We start from the raw sequence: 23,138 nt of genomic DNA, 5'->3' as shown, positions 1-23,138 counted from the left end.
TGAAATATAGTCTCATACTACCAGGTGTGACTGTCAAACACAACCTTTTGCAGTTGCAGTTTTGTTAACAAAGCCAATATTCAGGGTAGGTTAGCAATGAGGTTGATCCGTGGGGCATCAATTTTGTTATTAAAAAACAAAGCATACGTGCTTAATTACTGTTTTCGTTATTCTTTTGTTTTTAATGGTATATTACTTTTATTTAGTACTTGTGCATAATAATAGATTTATATTAAAGACCTTATGTATGAAAATCATAGGTCTAACAGACAACAGCCACTTACACCATCGTGTATCACTGTTCTGTATCACGCGAACAGAATAGATCACAGGCCGTCCTTGTTGGTATTCTGGGATTTTTTTTCCCCAAAAGCGTAAAGTGAGTGCTGATTGCAATGGGTGTGGAGGGTGGACAGTGCCTGCTGGAGCGATGGCCCCCCAGTACCCAGGTGTTTTGTGCTGTCCCTAAACTTCCTCTTTCTTTTTTCTAAGAGAATACAAATGTCAGATCAGTTTATTCTTCCGGCCAGTTTATTTGTCAGAGTAGATTTGAATGTACTGGTTTTGCTAACAATTTTACATTCATTGAGTTATCTTAAAAGCATATATGTTTCAGCATTTTCCTTTTGTTCTGCGAAAGCGGCTTGATTTGGATTCTCTGGGGAAAGCTCAATTTTTATTGATATTAAAAATACCCATTTGATTGCAAACCTCAAAGTGGACTAGATTCATTTTCATTTACATAATGGTGTCTTCAGGGACAAAGATTGCATGTCCTTTGTGGCATTAGTTTGTGGATGTTTGTTCCTAGCATGTGTCAAGTTCAAATTACAGGGTTTGTCATTTTACTTACAGGCTAATGTTTTGACTTCAGCAGATATGATTATACTCATTGTCTTCGTAGTCCCTGGCCTGTGTCCTTGCTGATACTGGATATATACGATGTCTTGTCTGCCCATGCTCCCATCCAGCACCCTAATCTCAATGGAAAGACTCCAAAAGATCAGGAATAGGCCCCCTTTAGTGCTTTTTTTATTGCCTCCTCCTTGCGTTCCAGTTTCTTCCTTCCCATGCTGGACTTTTATCCTTGTATTAACTTTCTTTCCAAACATCTGGGCTTATTAAGGAAAACTTTCTCAGATTCTGCTCTTATTGAAGTCAGTAGCACCCTTCCCACTGTCTTTAACTGGAGGAAAAATAGAGGCAAAAGCTGCTTTCAGAAAGGTTTTATTTCCCTTAGCATTGACTGTTCACATGTCTGTCTGCTTCTATTGCAGTTTTAAACTGTCTGTAAAGTTTGTTGAAGCCTTCATGGGAAAACCTAGAATAGGTTCACCAGACTTCACAAGAAAGCGTTAAGACTGTGCCCTTGAAGGCTCTGTGTTTTCAAATTGCTGTTTATAGATGAAGCCTTATATGTGCAGGAAGCATTTATCATCAGTAATTAGTAACATCAAAAAGGGGGTATTCTGGATCTAATGAAATCAACTGAAGTGCTTGAATGGGATGCCTACTGCAGACTTTGGAGAACTAAATGTGTACTGCCATGCTTTGAGGTGGTTTTGCTATATTATTATTGCTTGTATCCCTGCAGCACCTAAGGGTCAAGTCATTTTTGCTTTGCTGAGCACCAGGTAAGTGCATACCCAGAGTAAAAAGGCAGCTCCCGATTTGAAGTTTACAGTCTGTGCGTACAACATGAGACCACCGATGCGCTAAGTAGACAGTAGAGCACAAAGAAACAACAATACAATGATAGATAAATCAGCGTGGCCAGCAGGTTTCATCAGTCACCAACAGCCTAAATATTCCTTTTGTTGACGTGCCAGCAAAGGAGAATGTTTGAAAGGGATTTAAGGTTGAGGAGGTAGTTCTATGTACGTATGAGGAAGAACTTTCCAAACTTGGGGGCAGCCTGAAAAAGTGGAAAAAGTGCTTCCAGTAGATACTGGCCTCTGCCATTGTGAATCGGATGAAGGCCAGAATCAGCCTCTACTGAGGACTGATAGGTGAGACACGAGAGGGATACACTGTGAAGGACTTTCCATTCTTGTCTTGAAATGTTATATTGTATTTTATCGGGTTGTTAAGAGGGTCTGGTCCTAGGCTGGCCATACTGAGAATTGCAATTCACTGGAAAGGTACTGATCTTCAGAATTTCTATTGATTTAAATGGGAGTTAATGCATGTAACAACTTCAGGATCAAGGGGCAATGATGATAACTCTGTCTTAATCTTCTTTCCCATATCTAATAAAAATCTTAGTTCTTTAAAGCATTCTTGCTTTTCTCTTGAAATTATCAGACCGTCTTTATCCTTCTTCAGTTTCTACTTTTACTTCCATTTAAATCTGCTTTTTCAATGGCCTAGCAAGTACTAATCAAATAAACTTTAAAAGATCGCTCCTGATTAAATTATTTTTTAATAATGAGTTCCTGTTACCAGGGAATACAGAGTTAAAAAGGTGATATCACTAAAATTAATTAGCATAAGACATGCTGGACTGGTAGAAGTGATTGGATCTTAATCAATAGCAATATGATTACACCCATGCAGCAATTATAAATTATTTAAAACAGTACCCCTAGGTTACTGACTAGTTGCCTTTAAATTAAATTCTCTGTCAATAATTGATGCAAAGAATTAATGTGAGAACACCTTCAGTTACTGAAACTTTTTTAAGGTGGCATAAAATATTGAACTGTTGCCTGTCATTAGCAGCCATCCTGTCTCTTTTGCGCAGCATTGTTCTTTACTAAATTGGTCGAGAAGGACCTCCAGAGCATGAAAGATGACTAATGATTCTGAATGCTGTGTTCACTCTTCTTCTAAGGACAGTGACACTGAGAAATATGAATTTCATGTGTGAGAGGAACTAGAAACTGATAAGACTGGTAAAGCTCCCGCTCCATTTTGCTACTGAAGCAATGAAACGAAATATATTCTTGCTTGGTTTTTAGATTTTGTTAGATGAGGAGGATACAAGGAAAACAGTCTGGAATGCGTGGATGTGTAAGCGGTGTTTAGAAGACTGTTGATTTATTATGAACGGCAATTTTCTTCCTGAAAAAAAACACCGTAATACCCAGTCATATATGAGTTGAAAAAATTCCTTCTACCCTCTTCCTTCGTACATATTTGTTATCTGTGGTTTAGTGTTTTGTAGCAGGTGGGATACACGTGATTTTACTTCTTTCAAGAAGTGGAAAGAAAATATAGTAAATGCAATCTCAGTAACATCAGAGAGGGTGCCACACAAGTTCAGTGCATCTGTTGCTGAAATCAGCTGTAATCTCAGTGTGCACTGGAAGGAGGTCCACATGTGAGATTTACATCAAAATTTGATCACTTCTTTTGCTAATGACCATTCTTTTTGGTGTGAGAAAAAAGATTTTTGAGTAATCTAGTAAGAATTTTCCAGGTTAATGTGGCATAATTTAAGACAGTATGTTTTTAGAGAGCACCACATTCCTATGTATATTTTAAGATGCAAAAAGTACTTAACAATTCTAGAAAATACAGGGATACTTACAGTGACATGATTATTCTAAAAATCCTACATTTAAAATATTATGAAACCATAAGATTATAGCTTGTATAAATCAAAATTATTATCGAGGTATTGACGTAAACTCACAGAAGCCAGGAAGTTCAGGGATAAAGCCTGCAACTGGGAGACAATGTTTCCTTCTACTTTTTGGCTTTCGCTTGCTTACTGTGGGAAGCTGGCAAAGCTACACTGACATGTGGACACAGTAGAAATAATTTAAAAAGCAAGTCACTCTTCTTGACATCCTTTTCTCCTCCAGTTTCCTCTTGTTTTTTACTTTGTGTCCAAAATACTCTGTTATTACAGAGAGAAGTATCTCTTTTTAACAGTGCTGTTGCAGGGATGAAGATTAGTATCATGCTACATAAATTACACCTTTATTTTAAATCTGTATTTAAGAACACAGATTTATGTATTAGGACTCAAAAAATTACACTTTTGGTAATTTATTAAATAAAGGGACACCAGAATTTTCTTCTTTTTGTTGTTTGTAACAGCTGTAAAAATTGCATGTCAGTGAACCTTGTTATTACCATTGAAAGGCTTTTGGTGTATGCCATGAATAAATATGGATCAGGGATGGGGAAAGTGCTAGAAAAAAGGAAAGTCAATCTATCTATTTGCAGAGTTTTTGCATGGCGCAACAGAGAGATAATGTTTACTCATCATAATATAATATTTCTCATTTTCTAACCAGAATCCTTTGACAAGGTTTGGGATGAATGGAGTGAATGCAATATTTAGGTCAGTATTTCGGAAAAAAAGCAAACCGAAACAAAATCCAGATTGTGCCACAGGCTCCATGGGATGGGTAAAGGTACTTCTTGTCGCTGTTCGAAGCCTGTGGTCTAGCACTCTTACAGCTGCTTCATGTTCCCGGTAGGTCTTCTGAATCTTGGTAGGGGTGCAGAAGTATGGAAATCATGAAGGTAAAGATGTTATGAGGTCTAGAAATTTATGATTTTAGCTCTGGTGGAAGTTTGCCTTCACTCTGACATTAGGATTTTAAAATAAATGCTAAAATTTAGGAGCACAGGAACAGTTTAGTGCTATCGGTGACTCCCACCCAGATAAGCAACTGAACCAAAGACAAATGCAGCATAAAAAGGCAGTGGTCAGGTGAAGAAATCGGGGACTTCTGACCTTCAGATCTCTCCATGCTACTGAATCACTTCACGGCCTCGGGCAGTTCAGTTACATTTCTGTGCCTTGCTTTCCTCATCTATGAAAAGCAATTGGTAATGCTGCAGGGGGTGATGTGAGAGTTATTTAGTTAAGGGCTGGTTAGTGTTTTGAAAGTGTAAGGTTAACTTTGTTACCTTGCTTATTGAGGGTACCTGGAGGACATTTCTTAGTGCATAACTGGTCCGGTGTGCAGTATATTTGCCTTTTGTATTTTGAATTCTATCAAAATTGAAATGACTTTTACAATTACTGACAGATCGCAAAATGCCTTAAATAATAGTTTTAAACTCTCCATTAACAAAAAAGCAAGCAAACAAAAGGATTCCTGGAACCTGCTGTTTGATTGGTCCATTGATTTTAACTAATGTTAAATAAGAAACAACAAGGATCTGACTTGCCCACTAGTGTTTATAGTGTTTGATAAGAGGTTGCATTTTAGCACATAGGAATGTCAGCTACTATTATGAGCTGACGGTGCTGACTAAATCTGTTTAGTCAGAGTTTCAGTCTAACTAAGCAATCCTATGTGCACAGGAAGACACTGTCTGTATGTTTACCTCAATAGCTAAAGTTTCTGTGTCTTATTCATAAGATAACTTCCATCCATCCATATTGGATCCTCTTTTATTAAAGCACATATCAAGTCAACAGACTACCCGCAGAATGTAAATTCAGCAGCTGATGCTTAGTTTCATGTAGCTGAACAGTACCACCGTAAAAGTTCGTTGTCTGTTTGTAGAGCTGCTGCTTCTTGTTCTCTTCATATGCACTTCTCTCTGCCGTTTTCTTTCTGTTAAAAAAGTCTAACATCCTGTGTTGGCTGTAAAGCCAACTGAGATTTCTCCTCACTACAGTGCAACTGCAGTATCTCCCTCCAAAAAGGATTGCGACATCTCTACGGTTTAGTGACTTGAAACCTTGTCTTCACTTGCTCATTTTTACTTTGCAATCCTTTGGCACTTGCAGAGTAGGAAATTTAACAAATGGTTAGAAATCTTCAGTCGTGCATTGGCCCTGACTTGTGTGCAGGAGATTTCACATATATAACTCCTAAGTTGATGAGCAATTGCTCATTTTAAGGATTTTTAAGCTAGCATGGAAAAATATTTCAAGTTAGGTAAAGATTTTGCTCTCGTCTGAAATATGAAAAATTTCACTACTTTCATTCTTTCTTTCTGTATTTTCTTTCACCTCAACACATAAATTGCATTTACTTTGGGAAACTAAAATGAGGTTGAACTAGGAAGCTATATTTCAAAACATTAAATAAAAATATATTTGAGCAAGAAAATAGAAACATTAAAGAATAAAAATTAAAAGCCCCATAAATCCCAGTTCATCCTTGTCCACTCCTGCTGAGCAAAAGATGACCCCAAAAGAAATGCAACTACTGAAGCAAAACGGCTATTCATTTCACTGATGTTAGCCCAAGTGGAAAATAAAATCTTAGGAGCTGTTTTGGCTTTCTTTTTCCTGTTCTTATTTGGGTTCACCATACTTGGTAGCAGATAATATGTGGTTTTGAAGACAGCCTTCTATCATAGAGTTTGGGTTAATGTTAAACTTCACCACAATCTGAAAATTCTCCTTACTTTTTCTCTGCAAATTTGGTTAATGTGTCCAGGACACATTACTGTGACCAGCTCAAGCATCGTGCTTGCACGAGCTACTCAACTGTTTCTTCTGCCTGACTGATTCTGTGGGAAGATCTGAGGGAGGTGGAAAACGCCATGTTAAAGTAGGATGAAATGAAATTAGAAAACAGAAAAAAACAGCCTGATTGAAACTGTGTATGAGAAGTGTTGTTTCTGCTTTTAAGAAACCTAAGAAATCAACCTTTTAGACCTCACAGAGATCTCTGGCTTTCCATGCCAAAGGTGTTTTGAGAACTTGATGACTAAATTTGTCCAGGATTTGTAATTTAATTCTCAGAATTTTCATTGACAATCTGATTAATGAGTTATTTCCGTTTATCGTCTATCTTAAGCAAGTTTTACAAAATATACAAAAAGCATACTGTTCTGAAACATGGTTACGTGACCAAAATGAAAGCGTATGTGAATTGCAAGATCCTACGCCTATCAACGCCGTGGCTTCAACCATATTCTTCCCGTAATACTGTGCCCGTGTTGATTTACGAGAACACGTATGCATATATGTACGTGTGCGAGAACTTGTGTGTGTTACGGACCAATGTTATTGCTGTTCATGAAAAAAAATCAATATGCTTTGCTTGAATTTTTTCCATAATGATCGTACATATTAGATTGGTGTTAATGTGTAATATCCGGTTTTGAAAACCACATTTCAAGGTCTGATAAATTTGCCAGAGGTAAAAATGTACTTAAAAGAGATATTAACTTGCCTGATAAAGGTAGTAAACAAAGTCTGTAAAATGACTATCATTATTTTTATTGTCTAGCTTTTGAATCAAAATTCAGTTGTGCATTGGTTTAGGAAGTGATCATTTGTAAACTTTGAGACTCTAGAGAGAGAGAGCAGTTTACTGCTACCATTAATATTCATTTTTACTTTCACTGCACCATAAGCACCCCTCCATGACAATAGCTAATTATTGCCCTGAGAAGCAGGTGTTATTTTTCCTGCTTTTCACGCAGGGAAAACAAGTCACACCCAGAGAGCAAAGGCTATCTCAAGACCGGCATTTCATTCCTGTCGTCAGTGAGATGCTTGTTAAGTGTTTCAAAAAGTATTTCCAAACTTGGAAACGGGGCAGAGGTTTCCAGCAGCGCTCCAAGGTACGCGTGTTGAGGGTGCTGGGGGCACCAGGCAGGAGGCTGGTGAGGCACTGGGGGCTCATGTCCTTGGAGGTCCAAGCTGGGCACTAGACAGCACTTACTCCACCGGCCGTGGCTCTGTGAAGGTAGTGCAAGGGCTCTCTGCACGATGGAGGCATTTCTGGGGCAGGGGAAGGTCCACGGGGGGCAGGCGGTGGCTGACTCCACTCTTCCCGAGATTTCGGGTGATGCCCTGGGATGCTGGAAAGCTGCACATGAGATGGAAAGGCCTTCCTCCACTTTGTCCTTAAAAACCTTTCCAAGTCTAAGGACCGAAAATGTGTGAAAGTCCCCTCCGGCGTTATGCGGAGCCCACGCTGTCTGTTCTGGATGGTTTTTGCTCCAAGCTGTGTAAGCACCTCATGTAGCCTCAGGAAGTTTGTCCTCACACAGAAGGAGCCCCCGATAGATGCAGGGTGACGGGGGGCTCCTACAAGATAATGCAAATCCCTACCAGTTGTCGTGTGGGTCTGCTGCACTTTCCAGCTGACAGCACTAAAACACGGCCCCGCAACAGCCCCTATTTTCACAGCTGTGCAAACATCCTTGATGACATTTTCACTGATGCCATGGAAAGCGCCGATGGTTTGTACACCACTGAAATGTGGCGAAGGGGCTGGTGGCAAGGGTGGGATCAACAGCCGTTGCCAGAAAAAGGCAGGAGGGGAAGAAGCATTAGTGTCAATATTTTACAGAGGATTATAAAATAGGAAGGAAAAAAGATAACAAAAACTTACAAAATTCTCTTGCCGTTACCCTAAGGGAGGTGGTGGTGGGAGCAGACACTAACCAAACTATCCATTCCTCCTCATCCAAGATGCGTGTCTTTCACTTAGCTTGAATTCTTATGGGTCATCCCCATAAATACTCTTACCTCTCTCTTGGGCAGCCGTAGACACTCGAGCCTGGTGTACTTACCAAAAGTGACGGACAGCAAAACTGTTTTAGGCCTTAAGGCAGAGTCAGACCTTTAGTTAAAAGACAAAAAGGGGAGATTTTCACTGACCTTCTGCTGGGCAGCCCCGCTGACACGGCGTCCCCAGGCTCACAGCACCGTGGGCTCGTGCCTTTTGCTGGATAGCCCAGGAAAACGTACCGTGGTTTGGCACAACGCGCGAAGCAAAGCTGCCTTCCCATGGGGGGAGCTGGCTAGCTCGCTAGTCCAGCCTCCTTACCTAGTCTGAGCTCCCAATTCTTGAAATCCAGGGCTTCTCCGGGTGTGTGATGATGGCAAGGTTATATTTTGCCGTAGATCTAGGTGTAAAAAGCAGTATTCATTCTTGTGTGCCTGTGGTCACATAGAATTACAAGTGAACTAAAAATGGAAACAATTCTTACAATATTTGTAGGAAGCAAAGAGAATTTGGGGTTGACTTTGTTTGCTACACTTTCGTATTTGCTGTCTATGAATGTTTGAGGAACTGAGCTCGGTGGTCTGTATACTCACAAAAATGAAGCCTGACTATTGTTTAATGCAGTTCCAAATTGTGTATTCCGTTTTCATATGACATAATTCAAGCTTATTGATTACTCATATAATTTGTCTGATCTGAAAGGACAGAGAATACTGCATGACTGATTTACCTAACTAGAGTGAACTGTAAAGACTTGCAGGTTTAATTAATTGAAAAATTTGTGAATAATTCTCATCAAGTAAGTCTGAGAACACAAGGATCAGTTTGCTCATGATTTGTGAACAAAAGTAAAAGAAGGGTTCAGAAAATTAATTTGTTGAAAAGTTGTATTTAGCCCTATTTACAGGAGATGTTGCTGTACGGGGAGGGAAGCTAGTGGAGAACACATTCTGGTAAAATGATAAATTTGTGCTGTAAATGGCATAAAAGGATGGTCGTATTTGTATTTGAATGGACAAAGTAAATCTATGGTTATAGCTACAAACATTTCAAGGAAGAGCAAAGAAAGAGTATTATATTTACATATGGTAGAAATATGAAGAAGATTCAGAAAGGAGCAAGAAGAATGACATGAGATGAGAAAAGCTGTTTTGTAGGAATAACTGTACAACTTTCAATAGATTTAACTTACCAGAAATAGTGCCAGGAGGTGATCAGATCACCATCAGTAAGTACCAACCAGGGAAGATTTCTGAAGAACTGTTCTTTCAGCTCAGAAAAGCAGAATATGATCCAATACTGGAAGCCTAAGCCAGGCATAGACTGAGGACACACAGCATTTTTAATAATAAAGACAAATAAGCATTAGAACAACCTATGGTTCATTTAGTTTTGAGAATTCAGACACCTTTTGAAACCTTGTGAGAAGTTGCAAGTCGGATGCAGTAGTCACTTGGTGACATTCTGTGGCCTTTTCTGAGAACCAGAGAACATTATCTTAGAGATGACTTTTTGTCCTTATTACCTGTGAATACAGAAACCAACAAAAGGATAATGAATAGATATACAGGCCAGCACAGGGTGGGTTTATGCATTTTCATTCTGCAACCTGAGCAATTTCAGGGCTGAAAATACTAGTGGAACCTGAAATGAAAAAAAAAAAACCCAGACTGGGTGACAGATGTATATAATAATAATAAACATCACCCTTCATCTCAGTGTAATTCAGAGGTTATAATGCTGTCCTCATGGCCATACTCCCGGAGGTGATCTTTCCTGAAACGGTATGTGTGGCCAAGGACCAAAAGGAGCATTGAAGGGCAGAAAAATGCCATTTAAATACCATCTTTCTGAGATTAGTTATGATGCTTGCAGTGCCAAAGTGAAGATGAACCAGTCTTGCTACAATAGAATTGCAACTTCAGTGGGAAAACCGTACGAGCTATTTATTCATACCTAAAACCCCCTAGCCTCAAGGTAGTTTACTGCATGCAGAGAGGGGAACAGCATGGATATATAATGTTTTGTACTCTCCTGGCACTGAATGAGAGCTGGGACTGGTGGCACCATATGGCCCGTTTATAGCCTGGGCTCCAAGAACTCTGGAGACCGTAAGAGGCCCCGTTCCCCACAGGGCTCTGCCTTCTGAAAAGGTGCCCAAAGCCCAAAGTCAACTAAGCCCACGTCCCCTAAGGCTCAGCACGCAGAGGCAATACTCTCAGCACCGCGGTTATGGTGGGTAGCCTTTTCTTCCTTCCTTCTGAATATAGCAAAGAATTGTATTACGCATCAGACAAGTGAAAATCTAAGTTCATGCTGTCGAAGGCAACAGTCATATAGTGTAAGACGTTTTAAAAAACCAGTAGCTGCTCGCAGGATGCTCAGAAAATGGCCACGGACACTTTTTGGTTGGATATTTTCTGCATTGACACCACTTTCTAAACTGACTTGCATTTTTTCTTTTTTTTTCTTTTTTTCTTAGTATTCTACATCTCCAATTTTAAAGTTTAAATAGATCTATACTTTCCCCAAGGACTTATGTGCAAACTAATATTAAGATTAAAATCTTTTATGTTTGTTCTGTAGCTTGAAACAGAAAACTAGTGCATAGTCTGTTTTATCCCACTGGCTCTCTAAGGTTCAGGTATTAACATAAATACAGCCCATTAACACTTGTTCCTCTCTGTCAGGACATAAATTAAGTCTGCAGGTGTTCCATGAAGCTTTACCCTTGGTACTAATTAAGCCTTGATAATTAGGTTTGTTAAATTCAGGCCTTTAAGCTTATATTCCCACTTTGGGTTGCGAAAATGGGGATTTGCAATATACAAGGCCTGTTTCTGCAGGTTTTCTGGGGTTTTTTGGTTTTGTTTTTGTTTTCAACAAAACCACAGTCGTAATAAACTCTCCTTTAGTTAGGTGGTTAAAGATTCAAAACCATATCAGCTTGTATTTACATCAGAACATTTTCTTTTGCTGGCTTTTTGGCAGAGCACAGTCATTGTAGTGGAAAGTTTCCAGTCCATATGTTAAACACACAGATGCTTCGACTAGATAAATGGTTGCAGTTCCAAATGAAATATCATTCAGAAATGTGCAAGCTGAGATCCTAAAATGATAATATCAAAAAATATATCTAAAAACAATAGAAGTTTAATTTAGCAAGCATATCCCATATAGCAATAAGACTTTCCTTACAGAGAAAACAATATAGAATCAATTTCTAATACCTTTGATTTTCGTCAAGTGTTTTAAAAGGTTATGTTCACAGGTCATATGGTCTCAGTGCTAAATAAAAATAATAATTAAAGAAATCTAGTTCAAAGGAATCCTCCTGGGAATAGGGTTATTTGTAACACATACACAGAACATTAAATAGTCTAATCAAAATGGATTTTCTTGTCAGTTAATCTCTTCTCTTTTGTTTCTCCATAAATATATAGCCCATCAGATCAAATGTTTGATAAATGTCATTTTTCATCTAGAATAAATGAAACCACAGCAACAACTCTATTAGAGGTACTTTCCACATTATTCATTGCAATCATGTTAACTTGATGCTAATAGCTTTAATGCTTTTTTTATCCATGGGATATTAAATAAAATAATATTTTAATCAAAAGTTTTTTTTTAGGAAAAAAAAGGAAATAAAATAAATAAATTAATAAATTCCATTAGAGACTTTCAGCCACATTAGGTTCTCATCCTTCATTTTATTTAGTGTTTTATTGACCAGAAAGCCACAATTAATCATTTCTGTGCAAGAGCTATGTTTTTGGTAAGCAAAAGGGCTTTATTCAGATGTAGTACATAAAAATGCAGTCAGTTTAACATACCTAATAATATTTTAAAATCTTATTTTGATTTCTAATAAGAAATTGTTTAAAGTTTGAAAAAATCTTCCTTTAATGTTCTTGAAAGAATAAAAACTACTTAGGGTGCATATTTAGACTCTGCTACAAAAAGGATTTAATACAAAATGGCAGGAAATAAGCATAAAGGTTTTGAAAGAATATCTTTTCGGTATCCAGTGTGGCGTTCAGGTTGTTTTCCCTTGGAATGGTTCTGCTATAAGAAAGCCCCACTGAAGGAGATAAAAGGCAAAGTATATAGTGATTATCATTAAAAGGCATCACTTCTTATTGCAGAAAATACTAATCTCACCTTGTAATTTACAGCATTTCTATAGTTATAATGAGAAATAGCATGATACATAGCATATTTTATAGTAACAGTGTCCTAAATAATGAATTAATTGGCAGATTTTTAATGGTGGCCCCATTGAGGCGTATAACGATTGACAAAATACTGTAAGAGAGAGTATACTTGATAGATTCCACTTATTAATAGGTCAAAGTCATTAGGGAGATAATGTATGAGAGAAGCTATATTCAACCCCTCAATGTTTTGACTTTTTAGAAAAAGGGGAGACTGTGAGATGGGCTACCGGCATTCAAGCCTATAATAGCATTTAGTGTTTTTTAATTAAGAACACTTCCGGTTCTGCAGCATTTTCCATGTCAAAGGGGGAAAAAAGACTTTGGTTTGGATCTATAATTATTGCAGTGGTTTTAAGACTTTGGCTACCAACTACCAGTTATAAATCTGAAAGTTGTTGGAAGCATAAAATAAATTTCTTTGTTCTTGTGTGCATCGGCTTGGCTTCAACATTCACGGTTGCGCTTCTCAAGCTTCTTTTTTCAGTAATTCAGGAGGCTTTATTTTTTATCGGGCGCTTGCAGTTTCTTAGGTTACAGGAAAACAGTGCTTTCCCTTTTTCATGCCCCCCCATCCTGCGTTCCAGTTAGAAAAAAACTAGAAAACAGTCCCAAGACTTTGCTGAGACATGGCATGTGTCTGAGCGAGCGATATTAGACATTCATATACCCCACCTTCTGTACAATAACTGGCATTTCGTATTATATTACTGAAAATGTTATTAACGAAGCAAAGAGTCATTGCTGATGAAATACCTCAAGGACAAAGATATGACAACTTTTTTTCTTTATAGTGAAGTCTTACACTGTACATTGTGCAGCTCCGGGTGGGAAGGGAAGACGCTGCAAGGGCTAAAAGGTGGATGGAAAGCTGGGGGTTAAGGCATTTCAAAATGTCAGGCAGCTTGTTATATTGCAGTACATCATTCTATCCCTGGAGACTACTGCTGAGGCCTAGGCCAAAGCTATATAGAGAGCAGAAAATTTGACACGAGCTTCCAAATTTTCTCTTTAGCTCTCTTGGGCTGCAACCCATATGCCATGGTTAAACCATCAGGCTTTACTCCACTGAGACCTTAGGACAAAGCAACTCAGTATTTCCTTTTCAGTGAAAGTGACTGCTCGTTTCCTTAGCAGAAATCTATTTTCCCACCCACTGTCTTCTTAGAATGAAAATAGCTTCTTTTTTTCCCTAAGTAAAAAGTTGTCTTGAATTGCATTCCTCTTGTTTTCCTGTTCTTAACTTCTCACCTCAAATATTAGTGGAATTTATCAGGAGATTTTCATGAATTATAAAAGACATTGGTATTTGCATTATACAATTGTTGTGTTTTCCAAGGAGGTGTATAATCACATCTGAAGCAGAAGTGGGATTCGTGGACATTCCTCCAAACCCCACATTCTCAGTTTCGTTGCAATATACGCTTGAAATGTATGAGAGTGATTCTAACTACACAGATCTGGGCTTTCATTTCACAAAAGACCATCCAGTAGCCCTGTTCATAAGGGCAATCACTTTTTCCATGAGTTCTCAATCTTACGTGTTCAGTAGTTCATTACTAAACAATGTAAATATATTAGATTCTAGCCTAGTGAAAGTGCAATGAAAGAAGCAGCCCCCATTTTTAGTTCTGCACATATAACCAAACACGTTGAGATTTCTGTTGTCGTGTAATAGCATGGTAATTTATTATTCCCACTGCATGTATCACAGTTGTACAAGAGAAAGAGAACATGCCAAAATTGCTATTTGTGAGAAATTGAGTTATGGCCAAGTATAGTTAAACGCCGGGGCCAGAACCTCATCTCACTTTCCATAAAGCTGTCCTGACAAGCAGCTGAGGATTTTTGTGGTGTAAGAGAGTTTTCAGATGCTCTGTAGCTGGCAGTCTGCACTGTTGTAGCCCACTTCTGTGCACGCCTGGGTCGGAAGGGTATAGAGCACGTTAAAAACCTTCTCTAACATGCCTGGGACCCAAGCCATGTGGCATGATGTGGAGGAGTACAGGGGTACCTATTCCCCATGAACTGTTGCATCAAACATAACTTAGAAAAAAAGCCCAAGATCTGTACTGTATTAAACTGTTTTACTGTTCTTATGTCTTCCAGCCTGACTAAACTTAGCCTATTTAGGTCATTTTTTATTTCATCCTTTTCTTTGAAGGATATTTGCATGAGTGTCTGTAAGAAAGAGGAAGACCAAATGGCTACAGGCTTTTTTTCTTCTCCAAGTGGGATACTTGCAGTATTATTATTACTGTTATTACCCCTATAAATTAAATATTATTTGACTACTGGTACTAGTGTTGGTGTTTGCATGTAAACATTTTGGAGATTTCAGAAAAGACCTATGAGAATGGTGACAACTTTTATCCAATAGCAAAAGAACAAAGAAGTGCTGTCTTCATGAAGAAAAGATTAAGATATCCCTTGTTTCAATCCCCTAAGCACCTATGTTTGGAGAAAACTTCTGCTAGAGAAGGACTTTTAATCTAGGAGGAGGACACATAGTCAGACCAATGACTGGACTGAAGCTAGACAAATGGTGCTAGTAGGACACTTTAAAAAAAAAAGAAGAAAGAAAGAAAAAAGAAACAGTGTAATTAAGCACTGTAACAACTTGCCTAGGAATGTAGTGACTTCTCCTTCACTTGAAGTCTTTAAATCAAGATTGAATGTCTTTCTAAAAGATACTGGTTGTAGTTCAACCAGAAGTTATGAGCCATGGGCTTGATGCAGGAATCCCTTGGCTAAATTCTGTTAAACAGAAGGTCATACTAGATGATCATAATGATCCCTTCTAGCCTTTAAATCTATTACTCTATTAATCTACTCCGGTCATGAAAGTGTCATTTGCCCACACAAATTTCAGATCTTTTGAGCATGCACACATTTCAATGAACCAGCTTGGATGGAGGCTACTCTGAAAATGTGCGCACAGCTCCTTCTGCTGAACATCTGCTTTAATGCCAACCTGAAGCATTTTCTTCTTAAAACTTTATTCCCAAAGGAAGTAGGCTGCCTGTTTGTACAATATAAATGTGTGTTGTGTTTTCTTCTTAGGCACTGTAGCTGAGGTACATAAAACTGTATAGTCTAAATCACAGAAGGAGCCATTTATAATTCTTGTTCATTTTGTACACAAATCCATGTGATTCCATTAGATATGCAGCACAGCCTGTTATACAGTAGTGAATGGAGATCAAGCACTTCTGTTTACCTATGAAATTGCCTATTAAAATTACAATAACCACCATAAAAATGACTTTTTTATGTCTCTCCTCTGAGAGGAAGTTTCAATTTACTGGTTCATGTGAAAATATCTTGCAAGTAATTGTAAATATTTTAGGTAGATTTACTCTGATATTACTTGATGTGTCAAATTCATTGAAAAAAATGATCTAGTGAAATGTTAAAGAGACACAATCAAGTTGAAATCTATTCAATTATTTAAAAAGGGGGAAGTCATTTAATATTCTGTACTTGTATATAGTTCTTCCTTACAAATAGTTATGTAAATGCAGGTTTGAAAGTTGAATGTTCCCTTTTACTTCTAATTTTAAAAAGACCCCTAAAAAATCATGAAAATGGTGGAATAGGGAGTTGAACAGAATTATCAGTAGGCAGAGGGCCTTGCCTTTGGTTGGTTTAAGCCAACCTAGTTCTTCAACAATTGGGACTCTAGTCCAAGGCAGTCACAAATTAATCAAATTTAAAGTCAAAGCCAAGCTGCAAGGGAGCAGGTGCTTTCTCTTTGTAGGAGTGTTCCTTGTATCACTTACTGATATAACTTCAAATTTTCCAGCAGGCTGTCTAAAAAGAGAGCTCGGGTTAAATTTCAACCAACCTTAGAAATTTCTGCGCAAAGGTTACTTTCTGATCCTGATCACGAATCAGTTGCGCTACCTTCCGTGTACTGGGAAGAACCCAGTCTATAAAGCAGATCCCCTACGCTCGGGTCATAACCCAAAGAAGCCAAGGTCAAAGCCAGGCAAAGCAAGCAGAGCTGCTCACTGGTGGGTAATCTGCTGAGCCTAACGCCAGGTGAGATGCAGGTGAAACCCCCACATTAGTTTAAGTGCTTGCAGGCTCGTCGGCTCTTCTAACTGTTGGGTTTTTTGTCTTGGTAGCTGGGAAGGATACCGTAGCCAAAGAGGAGCCAGATGGAGGGTGGTGTAAGAGGGTGATGGAGGTTTGGGTTGAGTTGCAGTGGTTTTGGGAACTTGCTGTCTGATGAAGAACCTTCTGTGGTTTGTTTAGCTCTTTTTCCAGCTGCTTTGGGCTACCTCTGAAGATAAAACCAGACATGGGCTTGTGTTCTTTCTGAAAAAGATGCTTAGAGGCTTGAATGTGGTGACTTTTTGTTTTCTTTGGGGGGGGGAGCGACCTATTTGATCTCTTTGCCACCAAATTAAGCCTTTTTTCATTCACTTTTCATGGAAAGTAATTAGTCAAGGTACAAGCTGGGGGCCAATTTTGCTAGGAACTGAAGTGTTCCTCCCTCATCATGTGAGACTCGTGAGAGAAACAGCAAGTGAAGAGGAAGGTCTACACCTCTAAAAGCAGAAGGTCATCTTGTGCCCAAGGCATTATTTTTTTTGGTACCAACTTAGATGGAAGAAAGCCACCGCTGTTTGTGGGTGCTTCTGGATGTTTTTCCTATGGGATGCCTTGATCAAACTTTTTCCTGAATTTTTCTGAAATTCAACAATTTCATAACCTGAAGTGGTGTTTTAAGTGCTGTTCACTCAGCTCCTGGAGGCCGAGAGGGGATGTGACCTCTTTTCCAAGGTGAGTCGGTGTTGTTCGGTGCCTTCTTTAATGGTGTGGGTATACGTGGACAGTGGTGAGAAAAGGACATATGCTGCCACTAAAAATTACATGGATAAAATTCAGATCCTGTTTCATACAGCAGCCTCCCAGAGATGTGTGCTCACTGTTCAGCTGTTAAGATTGTTATTAAACTTTATGGACCATAAACCCCATGGAAACAAGGAAAGTGAACAACTATGCTATTACAATAGTGTCAAAACAGGAGACATATTTCATAGCTTCAAAACTGTAAGCCTGCCTACATGCAGCATTTCAGCTCTCGTGGGCTGCCTCAAACTACAGTGTTTATTTAATCTCTAAATTAAATGCAATATTGCTAATACATAAAGCCTGGAAAAATATGTTCCTTTTAGTTTAAAGTTCAGCTTCGTAATTCTAGCTTTGCCGACTGCTTTCTGAAATGGTACTTGATTATATTTTTTTTTTATTTAAATATTTGTCAGACATCCATCATCTCTTAATATTTCCTGTCATGGGAATCTACTTAATTCCAAACTAAATCCATCTTGATTTTCACTAACTGCCCCGACTTGCTCAGTACAACAACAGAGTCCTGATTAGGGGAGACAGACAAACAAGGGGATGAAAACATCCCTGACATACTGTTGTGGGGGCAGGAGGAGGGAAAACTGAGATGCTAAATGCAGCCTGGCTCAACAGGGCGATGTATTTACTTTCAAATGTATGTATTTTGAGAAAGGAACTGTCGCGCTCTGTGTGTGTTTCAGTGCGTTAGCAGACCTGTCCCTTGTATGTATATATTTGCCTTTCAGTGTCCTCCTGCAAATTGCTTTTGACTGGGCCAGGTTACAACAGTTTAAATAACATCTTTCACGTAGGCGCAGTAAATTTCTAACAACAATACTTTAAAAAGCCCCCAAACTCATGTTGTAATATTTTAAGGACTGGGGAGCACGTATATATACAATCTTGGGGTGGGGGGAACCCCATCCATTCCCTCTTCTCAGAGATGATTAGCTCTGTCCTTTTTAACGGAATATTTTAAGGTAGTTGAAAGTACTGCCTAGTTTTGGCATTCTTGGCCTAAAGAAAAAGAAAAGATGCTGTGGTGTTTGATTTTGTTTTCTATTAAAGGGTAAATTCCCCCATATTTTTGTTTTTTTAAAGAATGGCTAAAGTAGGAAAGTGGGCTGCAGTAAGAAAACAGAGAAAATATATGTTGTTATAACTGGAACTTTTTTCCTGGGTTATATATTACTTATTGGATCCTAACTGTTCATGTGATTGCATATTGCTGGTTTCTCCATGATTTGTGGGTTATTGCTCTGTTGAAGAGTGGGGTTTTTGTCTTGGTTTTTGTTTTGGGGTGTGTTGTGGTTTTGGGTTGTGTGTGGCTTGTTGGTTTGGGTTTTTGGTTTTTTTTCAATCAAGCATCCAAAAGAGATTTCAGGATCTGAAAGCAGGTAACCAAGTTTGAAAAATAATGACTAAATTTTATAAGAATGGAAATTTAATATTTCTTCTTTCCCTTCCTATAATGATGATTAATAAAAAGACAGCTTCAGTATGACCTGTCCCTCCTCCTACACACACACTTTCCTTTTTCCTACAGACCGCTAATGACTATCGCTGTAATTGTTAGGTGCCGTTGATCATAGAAAAGGAATGTATTTCATGCTGCTGTTTATTTTGGGTGTATAAAGCTGATACTCATATGATTTTCCTATCTGAGTCGATTAATTGCCACCAAATTAGGGACTGTGCTTTGAAGAAGTTTAACCCATTGTTTTCTATTTGTTGCAAATGTGTTAATGCTGGCGAGGAAAGTTCGTTACCTGTGTGTTATTCTGGTTTGTTGCTCATCAAATGTGATCCCCTGAGCAGGGTTTAAAATGTTACGAGCCTACAACTGTAAACATTTTTTCATGTGACTGGAAGGTTATTTTTCCTAAGCACCTTGCTAAGTGTACATTCATAGTGTTGCATGTAAACTGACCTACTGTACAGTGCTTGCTGACAATGGCATTATTTATTTGAATTTATTGGGAGCTATTATTTAAAGAAGTCTAGTGAGTCCTGCTGAGAAAATTGTTTGTAAATATGCCAGGAGAAACTAATGTAGAAGACACTTGAAACCAGTTCCTCTGTGAAAATTAGAGAGGGAAATAAGCTGAGTGATATATGTATATAGATATAAATATTGTTTTAACTAGGCAAGCAATTCTGTTAAAATATGAAAATGTTCAGGCCAAAAAGAGTTCCTATGCCAGGAAGACCGGTGTTCTTTCCCAAATGCTTCCATTATAAAATGTCTCGTTCCTTAAGCGGGCATTATGTTACTGTATTTTATAGGTACCTTTCCAAAAGAAACTTAATTACATCGTCATTTTAGATGGTAAGAATAAGCTGCACAGTATACAGTTCCCCAAAAGTGAATTCATTTTTAATGTGCCATCTGTTGCTGCAATACAACACAAAGATAAATAGTTGAAAGAGAGAAAGAGAATTGACAAGAAAGAGAAATAGGTTTTGATTTGCCCTTTCATCGCACACATAAAACAACATAAGCTCAATCAATGCACAGAAATGAAAGCTAATACATAATAGCGCTTGGTCCTGATTTTCCCCACCTATTGTTTCAAGTCCTAATTAAGAAAGAGGAGATCCGAGTCGGTGCGGCTCCTTCAGCCTACCTAGAGCGAGCTGTACCGTGGCAGGTACTGAGAGGCTGATAACTCTCCCAGCCTGCTAAAGGTGAGGCGGCGTGCGCCGGCTCGGTCGCCTGGGAAAGGGGAGAACCAACAAATAACAAATTTGCGAACAAATAAAAGCCCGTGCCAGGAAGTTTTAATCAGCCCTTTTTATGAAAGCGATTTTGATGGATAGTTTGAGACTGTTTAGAGCGGGGGATCTCGGTGGTAATGACATGCTTTTAGGAGCTTGTTAGACAGCTTAAAGCTGTGATTAATATTTAGCAAAATGATATATGGGGAGGCTTGAAAGCCGGGGTTATTTACTATGTATAATTAGCTCTGGTTATTATTTGTAAAAGACACTGTGGATTCTAGGTGTAAGTAACAAAGCTCAGTAAGAGGGTTTTATTAGTTATAAAGTTCAGTTAGTATCAAAAAGATGTTCTGTAAAGCCCGTTATTCAAATGTTTGAAAAGAAATATTGAATGAAATTATAAGCATAAAGCCTTTCTTTTTCAGGGACACATGCTTCTATAAAGATGTTCTGGTGAGATAAGTTAGTCTATTCCTCCTCTTCCCTTCCCTCCTTATGTTTAAAATGAACTACATTTCAGAGACATCTGTGTGTAGACTCTCAAAGCTTAAAGGAACAACAGGGTAAGGAAATGAGCATTGTTAGCTTAGTGAAATAAATTCCACCTGACACTTTAAGGTGACATTGCTTGCTTCAACAGGAGGAGATTAAAGAAAGAAATTCTGTCTTTCCCATGATAGGAAAGATCCTTTTATTATCTGGAGCCAAAGTCTATATTAAAAAAAAAAATAAAAAAAATAATTTGCTGCTTTTCCCAGGTTGCTGAAGTGCCATGTTGAAGAAGTGGGAAAGATGATTTAAATAAAGCACTTGGTACGTGTACATGTCCTTTCTCATCACTGCTTGCTTTTTAGGGTCAAGTGATAAAAGAGACCTAGATATGTAGAATCTGGTATGTCTGGAGGTTTCTCCTCTTCCTCTGAGAGCTAGACACTTCAGACAGTTGGAGACTTCATAAATAACTCAAGATGGAGATTGTGGTTTTGTTTTGTGTTTTTATTATAACAAAAAAAATAAGAGACAACCCCCACCCCCCCCACCCCCCCCCCAAGTATTGTGAGGCAGGCTAGGCATAAATACGGAGGCGGTTATTTTGCTATGGATAGCGTGGTAAAATTAGGTAATAGGAAGGTGGTTTTGTGCCTGATTTAAAAAGGTTTAGAGCAGTTCCTATCCCAGGTAGCTCTTAACATCAAAAGACCCTTTGGGTATCTGCTGCATAAGTAAATTTTAACTTGGCCTTGAAAAACTATATGCAGTTTTCCTTGGAGCACTCTCAGCTTATTTATCTCTCTTCCATTTAGTGCATATCAACCATATTTCAAGAATTCAGCAAATCTGATAGAATTATAAATGAAATGATGTGATAAAAGTCTTGGTTTTGATCAGGGCTCCATCCCACTAATCTTCGTGATTCCTCCTTTGAAAGTTAGTTGTTCTAGGAAGAAAATGAAGGAGAGACGGTGTCGGTGATGCTTTCTCTTAGCTTTATTACGTCTGTAAATCCTTCGATGCTGATCATGGTAGTAATTCCAAAGAGCACTTTCTGACTTCTTTACTGAAATACGTGTGGGAATAATGCAGTTTTGTTGTGTCTGATCTCAGGTTGGCTTTATTATGCAAAACCAGTGAGCAGCTTCTAGTGCTCAGAGAAATCCTAGTGGAACATATTAACAAAAGCATGTACAATTACTCTTTACTGACTTTCAAACCATGCTAGCATTGTCCTCGGTTATAGTGAACATGTTTTACTTTTGTTTTATGTTGTTGTTATTTAATTGTGGGAGAAAGAAGTTTTTCTTCATACCTTCTCTCAGTCTCATTCGTATTCTCCTCCTCATACCCCCTTCCTTCTTTTTTTTCAGCTCTTGTTTTGATCTGGATTTCTAAATCTGATTAGTGATCACTACAGCTTGACAAATAGGCCATGTTTCCAGCCAAATTTTGCATTTATCTCCACTTAACACTTTTTAGCAGAGGGGTAATAAAAGAAAGCATTTCATTAATTTTTGAAGAATTATGGTCTCTTGTTAAGAAAATCCTTGCGCCCCCTTTTTTTTTTTTTTTTTTTTTTTTTGTTTTTAAACCTTATAATGAGGATATTTAGCTCTGCAGGAAAAACGCTGCTTTTTGAACAGACATTACCTGCTGAAATGTGCTGTGTCAAAATGGATACGTACAGGAGGCAAAATAGCCTCATTTGTTGTACTGCTTTTCTTCACTGATTAATGCTGTTGCTGAGAGTTCTAGTTTAATTCTTGCCATTTCAATTTCAGAAGAGTTTGGAAGTATTTATCGAGGTTTAGACAGAATTAGAAGTTTGAGAAACAGCCTTAAGTAAGTATTTATGTAATTTATGAATTCTTTATTTTTTTTCGCCATGCCGAGTTGATAGACTGAACAAAATATGTTTGTTTAGTACCACACCATTCAGTCCATCTAAGGTACTAGAAGAATTATCTAAGAAAATTAGTTAGTGTTTGCATCTTGATTTTTGTTGGGTTTTTTTTTCCTCTTGCCTTTCTTCTGGCGGGGGGGGGGGCAGACAGATAGGGGTGTATTTCAGCTTTATGCCCTAAATGGAGAGAGCATGACCATGTCCAGTATTTACCTTCAGGAGGTGAGGAAAAGCCTGTGTGACAAATGTCCTCTTTCCAAGGCATAGGGACAGAAGAATATCTGTTTAAAAAAAAAAAAAAAATCCTCTCATGCTTTTTTTTTTCCAGAGGAGAGCTTAGTGGAGACACCTAGGTTTTAAAGATGAAACTTTGTGTATATGTCGGTGCTTTTGCTCTAAGGAGACTTGGAAGGCAAATCTGATAAAGGAAGAATAAACCCCTGTTCTGATCTTGCTAGGAGCAACTTAGTTGTCAGCAGTGTTCGCAACACTTGGTGTGTATTTGGTTCTGTAAAGCATCTCTTCAAACTCCGATTTTTACTATCCCTTTAGCAA

At 38.3% G+C, this 23,138-nt stretch overlaps 1 protein-coding gene across 4 annotated transcripts in view; it reads left to right on the top strand.

The window, feature by feature from the left end:
• WWOX (WW domain containing oxidoreductase) overlaps window positions 1-23,138 on the top strand; it is a 548,624-nt gene that overhangs the window by 358,705 nt on the left and 166,781 nt on the right. Inside the window, exon 9 of one of the 4 annotated variants that reach the window (XM_030024234.2) lies at window positions 20,944-20,979. The exons of the other annotated variants lie outside the window; for them this stretch is intronic. Within the exon in view, the coding sequence (XP_029880094.1) occupies window positions 20,944-20,964 (21 nt within the window). The 3' untranslated portion in view covers window positions 20,965-20,979. Of the gene's footprint in view, window positions 1-20,943; window positions 20,980-23,138 lie in introns of those variants that run through there. 4 annotated transcript variants of the gene reach the window in all.

The sequence above is a fragment of the Aquila chrysaetos genome, chromosome 9 (genome assembly GCF_900496995.4).
Source record: "Aquila chrysaetos chrysaetos chromosome 9, bAquChr1.4, whole genome shotgun sequence".
NCBI classification, from domain to species: domain Eukaryota; kingdom Metazoa; phylum Chordata; class Aves; order Accipitriformes; family Accipitridae; genus Aquila; species Aquila chrysaetos.
The sequence above is the reverse complement of the archived record's forward strand: the minus strand, read 5'-3'. Positions and strand labels throughout refer to the sequence as shown.